Below are 20,310 nucleotides of genomic sequence, written 5' to 3'. Positions count from 1 at the left end.
TCTTTAACAAGAACACAATGGTTTCTGTTGAGCATAAAAGAGGATTTCTAGCATGCTGTAAGTAGTGGTGGAGTGATCTCCAGGGGATGAAACAAAGTTCCTGTGCTTTGATTGCTGGATATAAGACCAGGCAAAATTCTTGGGCAGAGATGGGCAGATTCCTTGCTGGTGGTCCACAGAGCTCATTCCATGTAAATGTTCTTTTTTTTTTTTTTCTTTTTTCTTTCTTTTTTTTTTTTTTTTCATTTCCAGCTGCTGAGTAAAAATTAAAAGAAGCTGAAACAGCATTCAGTAATCTTAGGTAGTAGGCTGTGTATAGGCAGGCAAATGTTATGCTGCACTGCAGAATACCAGTGGGCAGGAGGAGGTGGGACTGGACAGTAATTACAAGGAAATTGGGAGCAGGATTATCTTGTTAAGGCAGCCATGAGGCATTTGTTCACTCTCTGAGGATGATTTGATGCATCATACCTTACCTGAGAGCAGGAGCTTCTCACAGAGGCAGATGGAATTTGTAGCTGTAGTCCCTGGTTCCCTTTTCTTTGCTTTTCCCCACTTTCTGATCCTCCTCTAACGTTCTCCAGAGGGAACTCACTTGGAAACTCTGAACGTATTGCCAGGGACCCACTCCAGAATGTGTCCTTTGGCACTTGCTGGAGTAGGTGAGCATCCTGGCTCACTGGACGAAGTGACAAAATCTGGCCTTTTGCCACTTGCTTTTACACTGCATGTATCACTGGTAATGCCAGGGCAACTTCGGTCTAATTGTGTCAGTCTCCTTGGGGTCTTTGTAAGCTGAGCCTTCAGACTGCTCATCTGGGATTGCTTTGGCAGCTTGACTGAGACAAGAATGTTACGTGAAATTTGTGTATGGCAGAGGAGTACTCATCTACGCTTCTGTTTTCATGCAGTAAACCCAGCACTTAAGGTTTTTCCTCGATATGTTATCCAGCCTGTGCTGAACATCAGGACTGCTGGGCCAGTCATTAGGGTCTTGCCTCTGAGTTCACACCTTGAGATTGACTGCCTTAAAACTGCAGCCAGCACACTTGCTTTCAGAGATGCCCCTTCCTTTCAGACCTGCTGCCATTGCAAATATGAGTGCAAAGCCTCTTAGCTCTGTCTCTGGGCCACAGCCCAGTTGCCAGCCTCTCAGCTCAGCATCATGGAAAGCCTTGCTACTGCCACTTTTTCCCCCTACTTCCCTTCCTACCACCAGCCCCAGGGGAAGGCGTAGGGAGGGGATTGCAAAGGTATCCTCACACTAGGCTTCCCAGCCAAATTCTGGGAGCAAACATTGAGAGCTCTCAAGTGAAAGGCAAAGATTGGATGATTAATGCCTCTGGCAGCCTGATCCAAGGGCATGCACAATGGTGATTAATTTACAAACTCTGAGAGTCACTTAATACAATTATTTCTTCATGCATTTTCTCTCCCAGCCTAATAAGATGTTAATGGCACTGGGGCAGGCATGCATGTGCCATGGTTACAGAGCCAGGTGCTAGGGTTATAAAGCAGAAGCAATCTAAAAGCAGAGGGAGTGAACAAAAGACATTGAAAATTTCACTTAAAGGTTAGCAGTAAGACTGAATAACTCTTAAAAAACAGTTCATCTGGTTCTAGAAACCAGAATTTATCTTAAAAAAAAAAAAAAAAATCTATTAGAGTTATCATATTTCTAAGGTTTTGTCTTTAATATCTCTTTAATATCTTTAATATCATGTCTAAATTCCAGTGCTGGAGAATCTGTTCTGCCCTTCTTACTTTGACCCTGCAATTTCATTTGGATATAGCCTTCACTTTCTAACCCAAACACTGCAGTGCCACCAGTTCCTTGTATCACAATGGCAAATGGGATTGTACAGGCAATATTATCCCAGTGTGGTAGATGGGAATATTAAAGCACATAGTGTTCTAGTGTGACCCAAACAGCTATTGTATTGTGAAGCTTTCTTCCATTACTGGTTATAAATGCTTTAGAAACTTATCAAGGAAAATTTTGTTACATGCTGCTTCTTAAATCCCAGAGTACTTTGAGGTCACAATCCAGTTTGCATTGTCTTCATATTCTAGTTGGGAAAGTGACCTCCAGTGACGGGCTGTGGGTCACACTGTGGGTCTGTGGCAGAGCTGAGGCTCGGATCATGGTCCCTTGTGCTCCAAGCCAGTTTCAGCCGTCAGAGCACAGCTAAATGATGAAAGCAATTTTATTCGAATGAGCTTCCATCTGCTATTCACCCATAGTTTGCAGCTAGGATCATATTATTATTTTTTGTATGCATTCATCTGGCAGTCAGAATTTCAGGGCCAGGAATGGCTTCTCCCTAAGGACTTGAAATGAAAACCTCCATTATGTTTCTCAAGAAGGTAAAGCAACGAGAAATGCTAATAGCCATGGCTGAGGGTCTCTCCCTTGGGGATGCAGGGAGGTGCCTGTAACCAGGAGCAAACAGCTCTGCACTTTGAGCTGCTGCCACTGCAAAGCCTGCCAAGGAAATCTGTTTGGTGAAGACAGCACTAACTCCAGCCTTTGAGGAACCAGCTCCCTTGCTACTTCCACCTCGCCTCTAACAATCCAGAGAACAACTTCTGTGTTCAATATTTAAAGCCCCTGTTTAATTTTTAAACAGGAAGGTTCCTTTGCTCCACAGTGCTGAGCCAGGATCCCTGGCAGATGGTGTGAGCCTGAAAGAAGATTTGCTTCACACAGACAAGGTCAGCAGTTAGATCACTGCTGTGGCCTCTGAGACACAGTGGGTCATTGAAAGGTTTACTTTTCAGATGGATCTGCCAGTTTTCTCCCAGTCAGCATTGCTGATAACCATCCAGAGGTGACATACTGGTGGTGTCCCAAACCACACCGAACATATCCAAGTCATTCTGGGCATCTCCACTTCTAGCCTGGAGAAACAGCAGAGCTTCTGCCTTCCCATGGTTTGTTTTAAACCAAAGGACCAGGAGTCAGAACACCTGGGTTCTGTTTCCAGCTTTAGAACTGCCTGCTGTGACCTTAAATGTGTCTGCCTATATTTTTGTGCTTCTGTTTCCCCACGTGTAATGCAAGAGATATATAAAGAGAGGCATTGCTGCTTCCTGGAGATATTGAGAAGCCTTGTTCATTAGTTGCTGCAAAGTGCCTTGAGATCCCAAGCCAAGCAGGGGCAACATGCTGTAGTTAAACTCCCCCACAGCAGAAGGTGTTGCAAGTAAGCCTGATCTTGCTGTGGTGCCCAGGGTCCTCCTCCCCTTTGTGATCTCTGCTGGAAGCATTGCCTTTTGGAAATTGCTGCATCTGAGCGAGAGGAGAGGATGGAGTCAGGGCCCTGTTTTGGCATTCAAGGAGCTAGGAGTCTGTAGCACACTATGCCTTGTCCTGTGGCAGGTGTCCCACATGCAGCAGTAAGTGCAGCCTCTTCCTACCATCTTCAGGCTTTCAAGACCTCTTTCCATGGGTGTGTGGGACTTCTTATACAACAGGCCATCACCTGGCACTTGTAAGCCAAGAACACTGTCCTTTTGTCTTGCAGAGATCTGTTTTTTTCCTCTCTTCCCAAGCTGAGTCTTTTGACCACCTTCTCTCAGATCTCCACCTGAACTTGGGCTTTCTCCCTAGGCTCCTTCTCCTTTGGTTTCTCTGCTTTTTTTCTTTGTGGGTTTGCTCCCTCTCAGTCAGTTGCTGGTCTGGCCTCTGTGTTACATATTTCAGCTCTGATTTCTGTCTGATTTTCCCTGTTAAGGGAATTTTGTGTTGGGGAAAGATGTTACCTACCTCCTCTGAAGGCCCACAAGCACGACAGGGTCAGAGGTGCAAACCCTCCCTGTCCCACAGCCTTTGATTGCAAAAGGACAGTCAAGGTAGATTCTGCTGTGTCGAGCAATGCCATTGTAAGAGAAAACTCTTGTCTTCTGACTGCAGCCAGCATCCTATAAGTTGGAGCTACAGAATATTTGTTTTCAGTCTGAGAAAGACAAGCCAGGGGTGCTAGACTACACCAGCAATATCAGAAAGCTTGTGGGCTCCAGTGCCTCCTCTGAGGTTCCTGCTACAGCCATGGGTGCCCTCCTCTCAGCCACGATGGCTGGGGAAGGACCCTTAGAAGCTGTTTTCTCACCCTTTTCCCCCTCCTTCTCCTTGTGCTGGGGATGATAGAGCCCCTCTGGCCTGTTTTATTACTGGGCTTCAGCCCCTGCAGGCATCTGCCCCATCCGATCCTGCCTGCAGCTCCATCCACCACGTGGCCCCCGGCGCCCGGCACTGCACTGTGGAGCAGCGGCTAATTTGGATTAGGATGCTAATTAGAAATGAGCAGATTGAACGGAAAGCACTTAGCCAGGGTTAATCAGCAGTTAAGTGGACAGCCCAGCCAAGCTCCCTATGGCTGTGCTCAGCTCACAGGCACGGTGTTTCCTGCTGAGCTAGAAGAAAAACCAGCTGCCCCGATCCATGAACCGAGCCCTTGGTTTGCAGCAGTGTCCAACCACTTCATGGGCCATGGGAGGACACTGCCTCCTCTTTTCTGACTGCTTTGGAGGGAGAGCTAGGCCAGAATGACAGAGCACAGGGGTGTGCAAGTTGTTGATGTCTGTGGCAGACAGTTGTTTTCTTTCACAAATCAGAGGGGCTTTAGCTGTGAGGTAGGAGCTGGGAGGTGTAGCATCTCAGAGTCAAGGTGCTGTTCATTTCATGGCTGGTCTCTTCTCTCTGGTACAAGAAGGCAGTTTTCGGGGTGCATAGTAGGTATGAGAAGCTCCACCAACAAAACATACCATGTCTCAAGCTTTTCACCCTGGTCTTGGAGGAAACTTCCCTTCCCCATCCCATCATTGGCACCCAGCACATAGATTGCTGACCCTGCTCTGTCCTACAAGTCCTGCTAGAGCCACCCAAGCTCAGACAGAAAGCCTGAGGCATCCTATTTAGGAACCAAAACAAACAACACCTGAGGATGGAGGAATGCAGGAGCCCAGGCAGGCATTCAGGCTTCTCTTCATCTGGCCATGACAGCAGGAACAGGGTGGGGGTAAACCCCAAAGAGTTGAATCACGCATCATCATGCCGTGGATGAGGTTTCTAACAAATCTGAAGTCCTCAGAAAGAACATGTTTTTCATTTCTGCGTGTTCTTTCATGGGTTTTAGTTACCTTATCTTCCAGTTTCACAGCACAAACTCTTGGCTCTAAAATAAAGGCAGAAGATAGAGATCTGTGCTTGCTGTGTCTGTACCACTTACAAGCTCTGAGATCCCACTCTCAGCTCATTCCCCAATTCTGATTTCTGCCCATGGGTCTTTCAAAAACACAGAGCAATTTTCATAACCAATCTTGGACTTATTTTCTCTTTCTTTTCTGCTTGTTTTCCCTATCCTTCTCCAACCATATTAGCGGTGCAAGGCTTGTCCTTTGCCTTTGGTTTTGTGGCTCAGGAAGTACCTTTTCACCACAAAGGGCAGACAAAAGACCATCTTCAGTCTGGTCAAGCCCAATTCACACCGTTCTTTTTAAGTCTGTATTGGGTCATGCCTATGTCCCAGGTTTTTCACCTGCCTTATAATATTGCCATAAGGTGTGACCATCTTGTGGTAGCAGTAGAAGGAAGCCCTTTTGCACGGGTGTTTGATCCTACATAAAAACCCTTTGCCTGCATAGCTTACTTTGTTAGGTGAACCAGCATAAGGTGCAATAGCAAATGTGTCTCTTAGCTGGTATAAATTGAATGTGCTGTAGCTAAATGACATGTTTGTAGCGCTGAGCTGACCTCTTCTCCACAGCTGATTTTTTCATGTGTGCCATAGTTTAGTTTAATACATAGACCAAAGTGGGGGTCATCATCTCGCACTTTCTCCTCTCTCCTGGGTAAATTATTCTACCATCAAGTTGTTCTGGTTTAAAAGCCCTTGTGGCCTGTTTGCCTTCTGTGCTCCTCTTACCATTTTTGCCCTCCTCTACGTCTGCTCCCTGAGACCTCCTAGCAGAACCTCTCTTTCTCTTTAGTCCTATTAGCCTTACTCTATTTTGCCAGATCATTGCATCCATCAGCCTGGATTCACCCTTCCATAATCACACTAATCACAGAAATTTTCCTTTCCAGCCTCCTCCTGGGGCTGGGGGCTGCCCATCTGTCCTCGGCTCCACACAGAGCCGCAGCGCTGCCACAGCAGCAGCGTGTGCCTTCCTCAAGCAGCCAGGCAGCCTCAGGAGGAGGTTTGAGAAGCTGCAGCTGACCATCCCCTGTCCTTCCCTGCAGATAACACCTGCCGCTTCGAGGACGAGAAGATCTGTGGCTTCGTGCAGGACAAGATGGACAACTTCGACTGGACGCGGCAGAATGCCCTGACCCAGAACCCCAAGCGCACCGTCAACACGGGGCCCCCCACGGACATCAGCGGTACGCCGGAGGGTAGGCACACTTCTGGGTTTCTTCTGGCTCGGCTGTGGAGGCGAGGCACACACCACTGCTCGTCGGGAGTCCTGAGGCTCTGGGAGCCGGCGGAGCACTGATCTGCTTTCCGCACACACGCTTCTCCTCCGCACAGGGTGCAGGGAGCAGGCGGTTAATTTGCATGTTACTGATTGGCACTAAACACACAATTAAAACGCCCACGACTTTGTTTAAGGGAATAGTGTGAGCATTAGTTCTTGTTACCAGCTAATTGCCTACTGCCTAATGTCCTTGTCCCGTCTGATGCTTGTTTTGAAGTCAAAAAAGGATAAACAACTAGGAGAATGTTTCTAACACCTAGAAATCACCCTGCTGGTTTTAGACAGCTGTTTCCTCAAAGAAGGCTTCAGTTGGGCAACCATATCTCCTCGGTATTAAACAGCAGCACGGGGAATGAGGCTGGGGGAGGTGACACTCACCAGGTGCCTCACCCCTGGCTGGAGGAGAATGGTGTTATGTACTGCTCACATGAGCTGCGCATGGGGTACACACTCCAGATTTAGCTGGATATTACTTTTCCCTTTCTGTAATAAGGAAAGTACATTTGTATGCAAGCACAACTCTCTGAACTCAGAAAAAAAAAAATAATAAAAAGGAAACATCCAGTGGCCAGCTAAGAAAATGGCTTTTCCTGTTAGCGTTCAGTATGCCAGCCTGATCCAGTATTGAAAATGATGCCAACAAATCAAGTAGCTAATCTATTCCTCCCTGGGTTGTTAGCAACTACTTTGGTATTGTTCTCTTTAGATAACAACGTTGTTTAGGCCAAATGTATTGAATGCTCTCTCCTTCTGCTTGAGGCCGAGAAATTAGGCTGGGTTGGTTTCACCATCCCCTTTCTGCTTTCCTTCTTGCCAGCCAGCTCTGGGGCTCCTTGTGCTGCAGGAGCAGGGCTCGTTTTGCCCCCAAACAGAGTTGTGCATGCATGTTCGGGGACTCATCAGCTGTGTGCATTAACATGGGGTCTGCCAATCCCATCAGGGAGAACACCTGCAGATATTCTAGGAATATTTCTGGCTGGGATCACAATTGAATGGGAAGAGCAAGGCCATGTCTCTTGGAGGAGGAGTGGTCTCCCAGCCTCCAGCATGCCCTCACTTGCAGAGCAGGAGATGCCGTGCGTGCTGCCTTTCCCCACCTTTCCCTCTCCTTGTGTAGGTTATTACATGTTCATCGAGGCATCTCGGCCCCGGGTGACGGGAGACAAAGCCCGGCTGATCAGCCCCCTCTACAACATTACGGCCAAGTACTACTGTGTCTCCTTCTACTACCACATGTACGGCAAGCACATCGGTGAGTACCGTCTGGGGACGGGCAGCTCCAGCCTGGATCAGGGTGTCAGGGAAGACCTCCAGCCTCAGCTCCACCAGCCACGACTGCAGCCAGCGATTTGGGTGGGTGGGAATCTCGCTCCAGTGCTCAAAGCAGCAGGATGGTCTTCAGATGGTTGTCCCTTACCCACAGCTTAGCAGTGCTAGGATTGTGTGGCTGCTGCCGCCTGTCCTAGGGACGGTTTCCTGAAGTCAGCCATCACACCTTCCCCTCTGGTTCGTGCCTTCTCTGGCACAGGCCCCCCCCTACCCTCCACAAAAAAAGAGCATTGCAGCTGCATTCATGTGCTTCTCCTTCACATGGCCACAGCTGCCTTGCTCTAGACAGTGGGGTGTCAGAGAGGAGATGGAGGTGGAGGCACTGTATGGGACTGGAGAGCTCTGTGGTGGCCGCAGCTATTTTGGAATGGTCAGGATGTGCGTGCCAGGGCAAAGCTGTGCCCAGGGGCTCCCTGCTCTGCCTGGCTCCTTCCTCTCCAACCGTAAGCCTACGAGCGCAGCGAGCGCCACAGAAGTGCCTGGCACACTAATGAGTTTCCATATCCAGTCAAGGAGCAATTGCTAATTCGTCACCTCTTGATTATAATTTCATTAATTTGAATAATAGATGCACTCTTCCCACAGCACGCTGGGTTATTAATCACCTGCTGGACTGGAGCCTGACTGAAAAATCAGGGCCCAGGCAGGAATGTGTCCGCCCTTCAATAAACGGGGTTAATTAACAGCTCTCTGCCTCAGCATCGTGGATGGCATTGGGAGGGAGCACACTCCCGAGTCCGGCCATCATGTCCCTGTGCATGTGTGGCTGAGCAGAGAGTTTAAGCTGTAAAATCTTCTTGTCTCAGTGGGGGCTAGGCTGAAACCCTGACCCCGTGGGTGCCAGCGGTAAGGGATGGATTGCGGTTCACTGAGCAGGTCTCCATCTCTGTCTTTGCTAAGAGGACCCGTGTTTGCTTTCTGCAGTCAGAGGTGTTTTCTGCTAGGTCAGAGGTGTTTCCACATACCTGTATTTCTCCTGCAGATGGGCTGCTCTGTGCTGCCTTCATGCTGGCAGGTTACTCAGGCTGTTGGTACAGGCTGACAGCAGGTTTTCCTGGGCTTGCTTAGCTGACAGAGTCCAGCTGCTAACGCTGGCTGGCAAATTCCCTTTTCTCTACCATTCCCCTTTGTGGTCAGTCGGCTTTGCTGCCTAATGCCCACCTGTTTTCTCCTGGCATTTTTGTAAGGGATTCAGGTTTCTGTGACTGCAATCACAGGTGGCACAGAGCGATGGGGAGAAATGGAAATGGGAGACTGACAAGGAAAAAAGATGTGGAGGGAGAAGACCTCCTCTTGCTTTGTTTCCTTTAGGAATACAGCTGTATATCCTATTTTCAAGTTCATTTCATTGGGAAAGAAAAAGCCCCTTAGCTTTGGTCTGTATTGGAAGAGAGTTTTGTTTGACAGTATTCACGTGGTTTGTCCAGAGACAGTGTGGACTGGGCATGCTATGGAATCAGTTCATGACTGGTTTTTGGCTTTTAACATTTTAAACTCTTCACTCATTTGCTTCATCCACAAATTGCCCAGAGCAAAATATACAGTTAAGCCAAAGACCTCGGGAAGCCGCCAAGTGCTATTTGTATTTCCCAGCTTCAGGTGCCTTCTACATCAATTGATTTTTCCCTTATTGTCCCTGCCTGATTCCTATTTCCCCCTGGATGCACAAAGGGGCTGTTAAATTTGTCTGAAGTAAATAGACTGTTTTAATACTATGTGATGATTTTCCAGGGTGGGTGCTGCTGAGCTGAGAGAGAATAAATTATTTAAAAATTAGACTGATTAGATAGAGTCAGAAAGAAAGAGAAAAAAAATGAGGATAAGTTCTTTTCTCTTGGGCTACAGAAGATGTGCTTTGGTCTAGGAAACCCACAATATATCCATCCGTAATTTGAAATTCAGTCCTTTGTATCCACACATGAATGAACCCACATTTGGGATGCTCTCTGTTCCAACAGTAGGTCTAATGGCTCGATCTGCCTTTCTAATGCATGTTGGATACTCCCTGGCTTGTTTTGCTTGTGTGAAGGTTGTGAATTCCAGCTAGAAACCTTTAGCTTGTTTGGATGGTGCCAATTTTGATGCCTTTGGTGGCTGAAGTCCTCTGAGATCCCCCTGTGGAAGTGGCAGCCTGCAAGCTTCTTCAGCTTGTTGCCACCTTCCTCTTTAGTCCCTGGCTGGAGAGGAGGAGAGCCACCCTCAGATACAGCCCCCCTTGCTAGGACTCCTGCCAAATGAAGAGGCAGACCCTGGCCTCCTACCTGTATCACGTAAGTGTTGATATGAAGGTAAAGATGGGGTGGCCACAATCCTGGGTCATGTCCATATCGCTTCCCCTGTATCCACCTGTCCCCAGTGCCTGCAGACCCATCCCTCACCCCTGTCACCTAGTGTCAGCCCAGCCCTACCAAGCCAGATTCCAGCCCTGCTGAGCCCACCATAGTGTATCAGATGTCTCCTGATGGCAAACAGTGCCAGCAAGACGAGATCTCTCAACTCAAGTCTCTCATAGCAGCTCCAGCTCCATCGTGGAGCCAACTGAAGCTCTGTCACTGTGAAAGGAAGCCGTATAAAACCCCGACATTTATTTATTTTTTTAATAACCCTTTTATTACCCTTTTCCCCCTCTACAGAACTTGAAAGCTGGTTTACTCTCACAATTTGACTATAAAATATCCATAGCCATCCAGGCAAATCTTCCCTGGGAGAGTTTTCAGACACTACTCGTTTATAATAGATATGACGAAAGAGAGAAACAGAATACAAATGGAGCGTTTGTAGCCGTGGTATAAAATATTCAGCGGCTTGCAGAGCAGGATGATGTTGAATATCTTGCAGCTGATGAGAGAGCAGGGTGAAGGGGAGCTCCCTGGAGGCAATTCCCATTCTTCTGGAGTTATTTGGTCATCGTTTTTCCTTCCTTTGCCCCCCTCCAGAGAGAGCATTTGCTCTGCCCTACAATCCTGCCAGCCCAAACAAGAAAATCAGGAGGAGGAGAAGGGAAGAAATACGGTTTCCATCAGACATTCAAGAACAAGGGTGCCTTGTTTGCAGCAGGTGCAGATATGTCAAATGAGGAATTGCTTGCTTTGCACCTTCCTTCAGGAGAGGAAGGCACGGCAGGCAGTGACCAGTTATCAAGTGCAACTCTTTATCAAGTTACTGGCCTGGTGAGTCAGCCTTGAAGCTAGGGACAGATCCCCACAGGCTTCCACCATCGAGCTCTTCCTCCCTTCCCAGAGGCTGCCTACTAGGGGGATGCTTGCAGGGGTTACCTATGTGTAAGCAGTGATATCAAATGACCCAAATAGCAATTTTTAGCCTCCTTTTGATTGGTGAGCTCACTGGCAGATCCTTTCCAAACTATTTTTGCTGTGCTTTTAAAGATCTCATGACTGCACACAGGCTTATAGCATGGGGTTTCTGAAAGGGGAGAGGGCAAAGACCCCTCCCCGCCCTGGGGTGTCTCCCAAGCTGTAAATGTTAATCTGCTTCCCCTAGTAAATCTGGCAGGTCCTGGGCTTCGAGAGCCAGGCCTGGTTAAACACAATGTCTGAAGATCCTGCTCTTGGTTTGTAGTTTTATAGTTCAAGCCGCTTATCTGCACTAGCAGTGCCACAGACTTACCTTGGCAAGTCCCTCTTCCAGAAATCAGAGAAGAAGCTTATTTTCTGGGATGCATCCAAGATCTATGAAAAACCTGGAGAGTTACAGGTGCTGTTGTTCCAGCTTGGTGCTGATACGGCCCCTATCTGATCACACCAGCTAAGCCTGGCCTGTGTATAATCAGGATGGGAAGCTTTCAGTGAAATTGTAAACTACTGTGAGGAACAGTGTTTGGGACTGATTAAAAGGGATTTTAGTTCTGAGTCAGCAGAAACAATGAGCCCTGATCACACCACTTGCCACAGCATCCAAGTTCAAGAAAGCCGTAAGCTGTTTTACCAGGGTAATAGGTTTGTGGGCTGGTGGTGTCACCACTGACACCCCCCCTGCTGAGCAGGAAACACAGACAGGGAGGCCTGCCAAACTGAATTGCTGCTTCTCTTCTCCAACTCAAATAACGCAGCTAGTGCAAAGGTGTGTCTGAGAGGTCGTGGTGGATGAATGCAATAGGGGACAATGTTTGCAGGGATGCCTGCCATGGTTGCTTCTTGTTTCTGACAAGTGACAGTAGTAAGAGAGGTGTTAGGTCACACAAACTGACAGGTACCAGCTATGTCAATGTAAAAGTGCCCTGAACCATGAAGAAGTCCTTTTCGTAATATTCAACATCTCAGCTCCCTTGTTCCCACCCAAACCCCCTGGATAAATGCGTTCTGTTGGCTGAGCATACAGCACCATGCTACTGCATGCAGTTATACAGGTACCACCCTGGAGGAAGCTGCATTTTGCAGGAGATACAAAGTTTTCCTAATATATGACTGCAAAATTAATTAAATCCATGCCATTGTGACCAGAGCAGTATTTCTACACGGTAGAGATTACATCATTGGATTGATTGAGGGGAGGCTGATTTTCCTAATGAGTGTGATTCACTTCCCCCAAGGCTCCTGAAAACAACTTGCAGTTAGAGCTAAGTGAACAGTTTGTAATGAAAAAATGTATTCAATTTTTTTTTATACCCTTTCTTTTTCCACTTATTCAAATGGGTTCTTGGCTTTACTCATTCATCCATCAATGGATGTGTATTTAACTAATGTTCCGTGCAGTCGTCAAGCAGCTTGCTGTGGGCTATGGTATGGACCCTTTGGATAGACTGTGGTCTCTTCTGATAGTATCTGCTCGGTTCTTTTGGAAGTTAGTCAAATACCATGATCATGAGCAAGGATTATAAATACCTGGCAAGGTAACTACGTATTTGTAAAGTGTCATTCAAGCTCTGTAGGTTCAATACTGTGGCTCTGAACCAAAGGCTGTTGAAGTCATTGCTTTTCTAAAGACTTCAGTGAGCTTTGGATTAAAGCCATAGATCTAAAGATTATTAAGGCCAGATGGGACCAATATATCATCTAATCAAAGTTCCTGCATAACCAAGGGCAGACAACTCCCTTCAGTTACTCTTGCTGGAACCCAGTAAATAACTGGTGTCCACAGCTTGACTGGATGTTTACTTTACAAACAGCACCAACAGCAAGCTTGACACAGCTTACAGATGTGGGACTGAAATGTCCCTAGCCCAAAGAGCTTGACGTGAAGTTGAAGAACCCTTGAAGAAGAAAAGAGAGTCATATATGTGTTGTCCTGTTTATTTCATGAACAGCGTGTCTTCGTGTCGATGCAGGCATTCTGCTATTACCTTGAATCCGTGTGCACTGATGCCCAGCTTTCCTTGCCACCCGCCCTATCAGTGCATCACTGAATCAAGTTTCCAGTGCAGACAGACACTGAAATGTTGCCTTCTTCAAAAGTCCTCTTCTGCTGATTTTCCAGCCATGATCCTACTACAGAATTTGTTGGAGAGAATGTCAGGCACAGATCGCTGACACCAACTCATTTGCAGGTGCCCTGAATCCTCATAGATCTTCTTTGCTCCTGCTTACCTGATTTAATTCACTGTTACTTGTTCTGTGGGAAGCTGCTGCAACCCCCCTTCCCTTCCTCCAGGCTCTGAGCAAAGCATCTTTCCATTCAGACTTGGCTCACAGCAGCTGCAGCCATGTGCAAAGCTGAGTAAGGATAAACTGCAACCTGATCATCTCCTGAACGATCAGGTGTTGTATCAATTATTCAGACTCTGAAATTGGTAGATACAAAGCATTACAGAGGCTTAAGAGAAAATGGGAGCTCTAAGTGCCTGTCTGGATTCTTCCAGGTCACTCTTCCATTCTCCATGGAGCATCAGCTGTTTCGCCAGCATCTAGTTTCACACTTGTACAAGTGGAAGCTGAAGTTGGCCTTTCCAGGTGCACCTCCAGAGACCTCCCAGGTGCTCTGACTGGATAAAGTTGGGGGGCAGGGGACAAAACTATCTTGCACTACCTGTGCAACCATCCCAGCCTGTTCTTGAGCTTTAGCGAGACTTAATTGTGTAACATGTATTGAAATGCTTCCCAGAAAATATAAAAATGTTCAACAAGTGTCAGTCATCACCACTGCTTCCAGGAGTGCCTGCTTCTCCCAAAGAGAGCCCCACATGGGTGACAGGCACCCCAGCACCCGAACTGCTGGAGTTTGCACATCCTGGTTGGGAGCCTCACCATTTCAGCCTCTCCCCAGTAAGTTTCTTGGGGAAATTATAGCCAGGCATGAAATGGGAAGGGAGTCTGTGGTTATAATCATCCATCCCACCTCAAAGCCGGGAACACAGCCTGCTCAACAGCCTTCTTACAGTGCCTGGAGAGGACCCTGTCCTCCCCACTTCCCAGGCCCTAAACATCCGCCTTTCTTTGGGACAGGCAGAGGAAGCCAGAGAGCAGCTTTTGAGCAGAGTCTCCAGTTCAAGAGGAAGAATACTTGATCTCAGCTGCTCATCCCTGCTGTCTTGCCTGCTTCGGCCCTGCACTAACACAGCCCATCTGCTGCAAGCCCCGCAGCCGTGCAGCTGCCCTGTGCTTGGCTCCTGGGCGATGATGGGGAAATAGGCTGTTAATAGGGACAGAGAAGAGACAGCGTAAGTACATCTGCTTCTGCAGGGGTTTTGTCAGGAAGCCTCCCCCAACACCACTTGTATCCTGGGGGCTCTGAGAGGCTCCTTCCCCTCTGACTGAGGTCTTTGTGAAGCCTACCTGCAGAAGGGCTGCAAGTGCTCGTTTAAACCTGGCGGTGTCTGTGCAGCAGGCTTCCCTTGCAGCTAGTCAGAGAGCTGAGCACAGTGAGCTGGGAACAGGAGATGCACAGAGGGGCTGGCTGTCTCTGGTGGCAGAGAGGAAAGGGTCAGTTATGAAAGCTGGGGGAAGAGAGGAGTCTGCCTGGAGGCATCTGGGCACGTCGCGAAACAGAGGGTGAGCAAGGAGCAGGCAGACCTCACAGCAGCTCTGGCTCACTCTGCCTCTTCACTCTGCAGAACTGGTGGGAAAAGTCAATTACGTGTCATCTCCTTCGTGCTATGCTCCTTGTACTTCCATTTTCCCTTAGACCAGCTAAGGTCTCCTTCTGGGTACCACCAGCTACAGCAACAGTGAAAGGAAAGGAACTGCTTGGCTGCCTTCAGACAGCTTGGTCCCAAAAAATGTCTGAGGGGAAGAAAGACGGGATGCTGTAGATCCAATCCCTGGGCTGACCAGCACTGGTGCCTTTGGGTAGTTCTTCACAGACATCTCACCAGAGTAGGTCCAAAACCCTGCCTTATGCTTGGCCTATGTAATTAGAAGTCGTGGTCGGACATCTGTCCTCAGCAAGGCCTTAGGACCATAACCTAGACTGTGTTCTGGGGTTTGAGATGAATTTAGGTGCTCTCATCTATGGATCAGGAGGTCTCCAGGAGGTGTGGGCAAACAGAGGGCCTGGTGGCTCTTAGGCTGGGTGTCTGGACTGAACACAAAGGGTGCCTTCAGCTCAGCAGAAGATGCTCCTAGCCTGATCCCACAGATTTGCACCCAGCTGGTCAGACAGGCCTGGTGCACCTTGCCATGATGGCTCTGGTGCTGGACACAGGTGGGTGGCAGCAGCAGAGTGAGCTGGCACCCAGGAGCAGAGCTGGTGCCCAAGGTGGCATTCAGGGCTTGTGGAAATGGAGCAGGGCTTGGGGCTGGGAGTCAAACACCTCAACTGTCCTGCGGGGAAGGACATAGCCTGTCCATGTTGTCCCCTGCAACATGTTTTAAGTACTGGAAAGGGATGTGGTTAAGCAAGATGGCATGATGAATCAGATGTGGAGTTGGCGAAATGCCTGAGGACTCCTGCTTCTCATCTTTTAGATGCCAGACTCTGAACCCTCCCTCTGCTCTGTTCCAGCTGCATAATAGGTGGGCCTTTGTTCTTCTGAGACAGCATTAATTTGACTTTATGGAATGTAGAGATTTCTTTTTCCTGTTTTTGAATTTCTTAATCCACATCCTCTTGTCCACGTGTGGGAAAGCCTGTTACTGGTCACAAACAACCTCTGAGGGAATTTTCCATGAAGAGGGATGGCAGGATTTTTCTTTGTACACATGGCTTCAAAAATGGATGTCTTGTACTGTTCATCTTCATGTGCCAACACTTTCTCTAATTAGACTTTGGATCAAATGAGCAAAGGAGCTCAAGCGTAGCTCCACTGCAAGTCTGCTCCTACCAAATCACCATCTGCTCTCCGTGCACACAGGCAGGTGGGGATATCCTAGAGAGAAGGAGCTGTAGCTGGAGCTTGCCCACTCCCCTCCTGTTAGCACTTCCATTCCTCGTCATATAAGGTAGGCACGACCATGCCATTGCATTTACCCCACTGCCTGCATGCCCCAGGTCCCTTTCCATGCAGCATGTAACCCTCAGGTTGCCAGCCCCGTGGCCACTTTGCCTTTTTGCAGTGTTGTTGCTTCTCTGCTGGTCTGTTCCCCCCATCCCAACATTCACATGCATGCCAGGCAGGTCAGATAGTGATGGATCATAGATCAATCTGTGCGATTGGCTTTGCCATGTCAGGGGATGTTGCTTCAAGCCCATCCTCATTTGATGGTGGTTTAGGAGGTCAGGGGTGGAGATGTGTTTGTTTCTTTGATTTTTAAATCCACAGTAAAATCCAAGAAAATTCCCTGTAGCGAGACATAAATGATTTTCACAGGTTTGCCGTAGGGGAAACATTGCCAATCAAAACTTACTATATTGGTGTTTATCCTCAGAAAGTCCCAGCCACAGCAGGGAACTGGAGGCTGTGATTCCCCCGATCCCTTTCATCAGAGTCTCCCCAGCATAATGAAGCTGAAAGTCAGCATCCCGTAGCAATTAGCAGGCCTGTGACACAGCTCTGAACGTGCTCAGTCTCTCTAAAGCCAAAGGGGATACCTCGTGAATAGAGCTGGGATAGCCCTGCTTTCCAAACTGTGACCAAGACTCGGTGTATTTGGTATTGACAAGCTCCCTGAAGTTGCTGAAGGAGTGGAAGGGGTCTGTGTAGTGACCCTGTGAGTGGACACGGGGGCCCTTCACACCAAGATGGGATCAATTAAAGATTCATTGAGATAAGGTTTCTGTGTAACCAGGGGTGGAAGAAGCTGAAGGGCTTTAACTGTCTTATTCCGCATATATTAATGTATGAAGCATCATTAGAGACTGTGAAGGAATAAATACATCCTATCATGGCATGAAGGCAACTCACATTCCTTAAAATTATGACTCAGTACAAGCTGATATTATTTCCCTGTCTCTATCTGTGCTACGATTGTTTTTCCACTCTCTGCTTCCTGGCTCTCGGAGCAGTAACTTTCCCCCACAGCACTGTAACTGAGAACACAAGCCTGACACGGACTGCTTTTCATTAACATCCATTTAAATGAGAGAGGGAGAGGGGGAGAGAGGCAGAGGCGTGTATTTGTTCTGGGGATTATGAGCTGTAATAAATTCTTTCTGGGGACTTTTGTTCGCTCCTGGGATTTGCCTGCACTAAGCTTTGGGCTTGTAGTTTGTGATCAGCAGTGTTACACTAAACCACACTTAAGGAAGTGCTCAAAGCCCCTGTTTGAGAGGTAAGAGCTCTTCTCTCCAAGGTCTGGCTTTAGACCTCATATTAGGTCTGCAAATGACTCTGTCAGGCTATATAGTGTCCCTGTCCTCTCCCCACTGGACACGATTCAGATTCTGCATCTCTTCTCAGTTTGTCTTCTATGCAGTTGTAATGCCCTGGGAATTTCCACAGGGCTCCAAACCCTGCATTCCCCTCTCTGGACAGCTTCAGTTGGGTGCCAAGCCCAAACGGTGGCTGCAGACAGAACTTCACAGTTCATAGAGACTGGGAACACCTGGTCCCAGAGCTGGGATGCTGCAGGAAGGTGGCAGGGAGCTGTGGTGAGATCAGCCTGAGCCTGCAGCACCCCCTGCTCCTGGCTGTGAATCCTGACAAGCTTCCTGATGCAGCCCACGGAGCTCTGCCTGGCACAGCACCCTGCCTCCCAGCGCACAGCATTGTCTTCCCTTCACTTTATGGCTAATTTCATCCCCTCTTCCCCCCCAACCTCATAAACTGAGCTGTGTGCCCAACTCTGCATGCAGCAGCCTTTTCCCACCCCATGTTCACTCTCCCAGCTGCCCCCCAGAGAGCCCTGGAGGCAACCTCTGCCTGTTCGGCCACCCCACACGTCCTGTGCCCATGGTGCTGCCCCTCTGGGCCTTTCCAGCTCTTCCAGATCCACGCTGCTTTTCAGTGTGACAGTGAAGTCCCCAACCCGTGGAAACTGAGAGGAGACCTTTTCTTCTTGTGAGAAGGTAACATTTAAAGGCATCCCTTGGGCTACCCTATCTGGCAGCCCAGCTGGTGCTCTTTTGTGTGCGTGCCACTCTTGAAATGCCAGCTTTGGTCTTAAAGGGAGCCAGCAGAAGGCAGGGCTCGCTCCTGCTGTAATTGATTCCTCATCGCTCCTCACTGGCCTTTATTCTCGCTTTTGTTTGGGGAGAAGGAATAATACAGATTACAAGAGAAATGTGAAGATTGCCTTGTTTGGGGAGAGTAACAACAGGATTGCGGGCATCCTGGGACTTCTCTTGTGTTTGCCCGCCTCTGGTCAGCTGGAGAGATTCGGCAGCAGATAGATGGCCCGTCTTTGTGTGTGCCCTTAGGAAATGCCAGGCACATCTGATGGAGGAGATGGGGAAAAGGCGATGGCTAAACAAAGAGGTGACAAAACTGGCCAGATGGATTTGGACTCTGATACAAGAAACTGGATATGAATTTAGTACAAAAACAGACAAAAGACTTGGCTGCAACAGCTGGCATAGGAGAACATCCCAGAAGGGCCTTTCACTGATAGAGGCATGGGGGTTGGAGGGTAGGTCCTACTTTGGTTTTTCTTCACCTTTGACTGTTGGAAAGGCAGAAGAGCTCAGGTATTCCTGTTCTCTGGTATATTCTTTCTCAGGTCTTAGAGCACTCGTAAAACATTTGATGTTTCTGAATTCCCCTCTCAACCAGTGAACGTTATTATCCCTCTTCATCACCTTCATCATGTCATGTCAGCGGATAAGGGGAATAAAGCACGGAGAGTGAAAGCAGTTTGCTAAGGATCATGTGGCCAGTTAGCGTCACAGCTGTGAATGGGGTCCCCAGTCCCCGCACAGGAGTGGTCCGTGCATTGCCTACCTTCTGCACGGTGGTGTTTGGGTGATGAATTTCTGCTCCAGGAGGAGCATCTTTGGGATCTTACAAGCATCAGGCTTGGCCTGAACTTGTGTTTCATGCTGAAACGTACATAGGGTATGAGCAGAGTTAATTAGGCCTGAGAGGGATGTTGCCACATTGCACAGAGGTGGGTGTGGGGACCTGTGGATTCACCAGGGGTCAGGAGCTATGGACTTCAATATCTCCATAGGTTCCACCTTCCAATTTAGCCAGAGCCTTCATCTACTTTCTGCATAGGGATTCTGATGTAAGTAGGATCCTGGAACAACATCTGGTGCTGGGGCAGTGGGCTGCACCCAAAGCTTTCCCTTGGAAAACACAAAGCCCTGCAGCACTTGTTCCATCACGGAGCTGCCTTTCAGGCCAGACTGGAAAGCAGAGATAAAGAAGCTCTGAGCAATTAGAGAGGTGACTTGGGGCTTTCTGTAGCACAGGACTGCTAAGTTAGATGGCTCTGCCTGTAGCTCAGTTCTGAATGTTCATTTCCAGGCACTTCCACCCCAGGATACATGCCATTAAGCTGGACTGGCAGACTGTGGCAGACAGACACACGGAGGAAAGGACTAAAGCAGAAGACTTGTGCACTCTTTAACACCTACGACACTGTCAGCCCAGCTCATATGGACAGGGGCTTCACCCCTGTTTAGTTTGAAGGCCTAGAGTCCCTGCCATGTCTCCCAGAAGCACATTCCCAGTGACAGTGTTACTGGAGAAGGGAGGGTTTGTGGCTGTTTCCCAGCCTTGGGGAGGCTTTGTAACTTAGCTGGGATTGCACGTAGGCTACAAGCAGCAGATCTGACCCCCCTTTGCACCTCTGACTGATTTGTAAGACAGTCATGGGCATATTGCTTGGCTGTTTTGACCTTCAGTTTTCAGTGTGTAGACAGGGATGGTGAAACATAGCATGTTGTGGGCAGATAGGGGAGCTTCCTTTCCAATTGCAAACCACTTGAAGAGTGCCTGCTCGTGTTCAGAACAGTTCTACTAGGGAATTTGGAGGCCAAAAGGTTGAAACTTTTTCTCCTCTCGCTGCAAGGACAGTGAGCTGTCAGCCAGGAAATGCTCAGGCTCAGTTTGGGTTCAGGCCAGGTATTCACAGCCAGTGCTTTGGGGGCACTGATTTGCATTCCAGATGCTTCTCTGGGTCCCTTTCTATCTCTCCTTCTCTTTTATCCTAGGGCACCAAAGTTCATTTGCCGCCTGATTTGTCCCAGTGCTGGCTGCTCAGCCAGGCTCTGGTGCAGCAGATCCTA

General features: G+C 48.4%; 1 protein-coding gene across 4 annotated transcripts in view; it reads left to right on the top strand.

The window, feature by feature from the left end:
• The window catches only part of MDGA1 (MAM domain containing glycosylphosphatidylinositol anchor 1), a 140,066-nt gene that overhangs the window by 107,003 nt on the left and 12,753 nt on the right, over positions 1–20,310 (top strand). For 3 of the 4 annotated variants that reach the window (XM_027454014.3, XM_013108791.5, XM_072035701.1), the window contains exons 13-14: positions 6,245–6,397; positions 7,598–7,732. In XM_027454014.3, the coding sequence (XP_027309815.2) occupies positions 6,245–6,397; positions 7,598–7,732 (288 nt within the window). The remainder of the gene's footprint in view (positions 1–6,244; positions 6,398–7,597; positions 7,733–20,310) is intronic. The other variant, XM_027454015.3, reaches the window with a different exon arrangement.

Source organism: Anas platyrhynchos, chromosome 3 (assembly GCF_047663525.1).
Source record: "Anas platyrhynchos isolate ZD024472 breed Pekin duck chromosome 3, IASCAAS_PekinDuck_T2T, whole genome shotgun sequence".
NCBI lineage: Eukaryota > Metazoa > Chordata > Aves > Anseriformes > Anatidae > Anas > Anas platyrhynchos.
The sequence above is the reverse complement of the archived record's forward strand: the minus strand, read 5'-3'. Positions and strand labels throughout refer to the sequence as shown.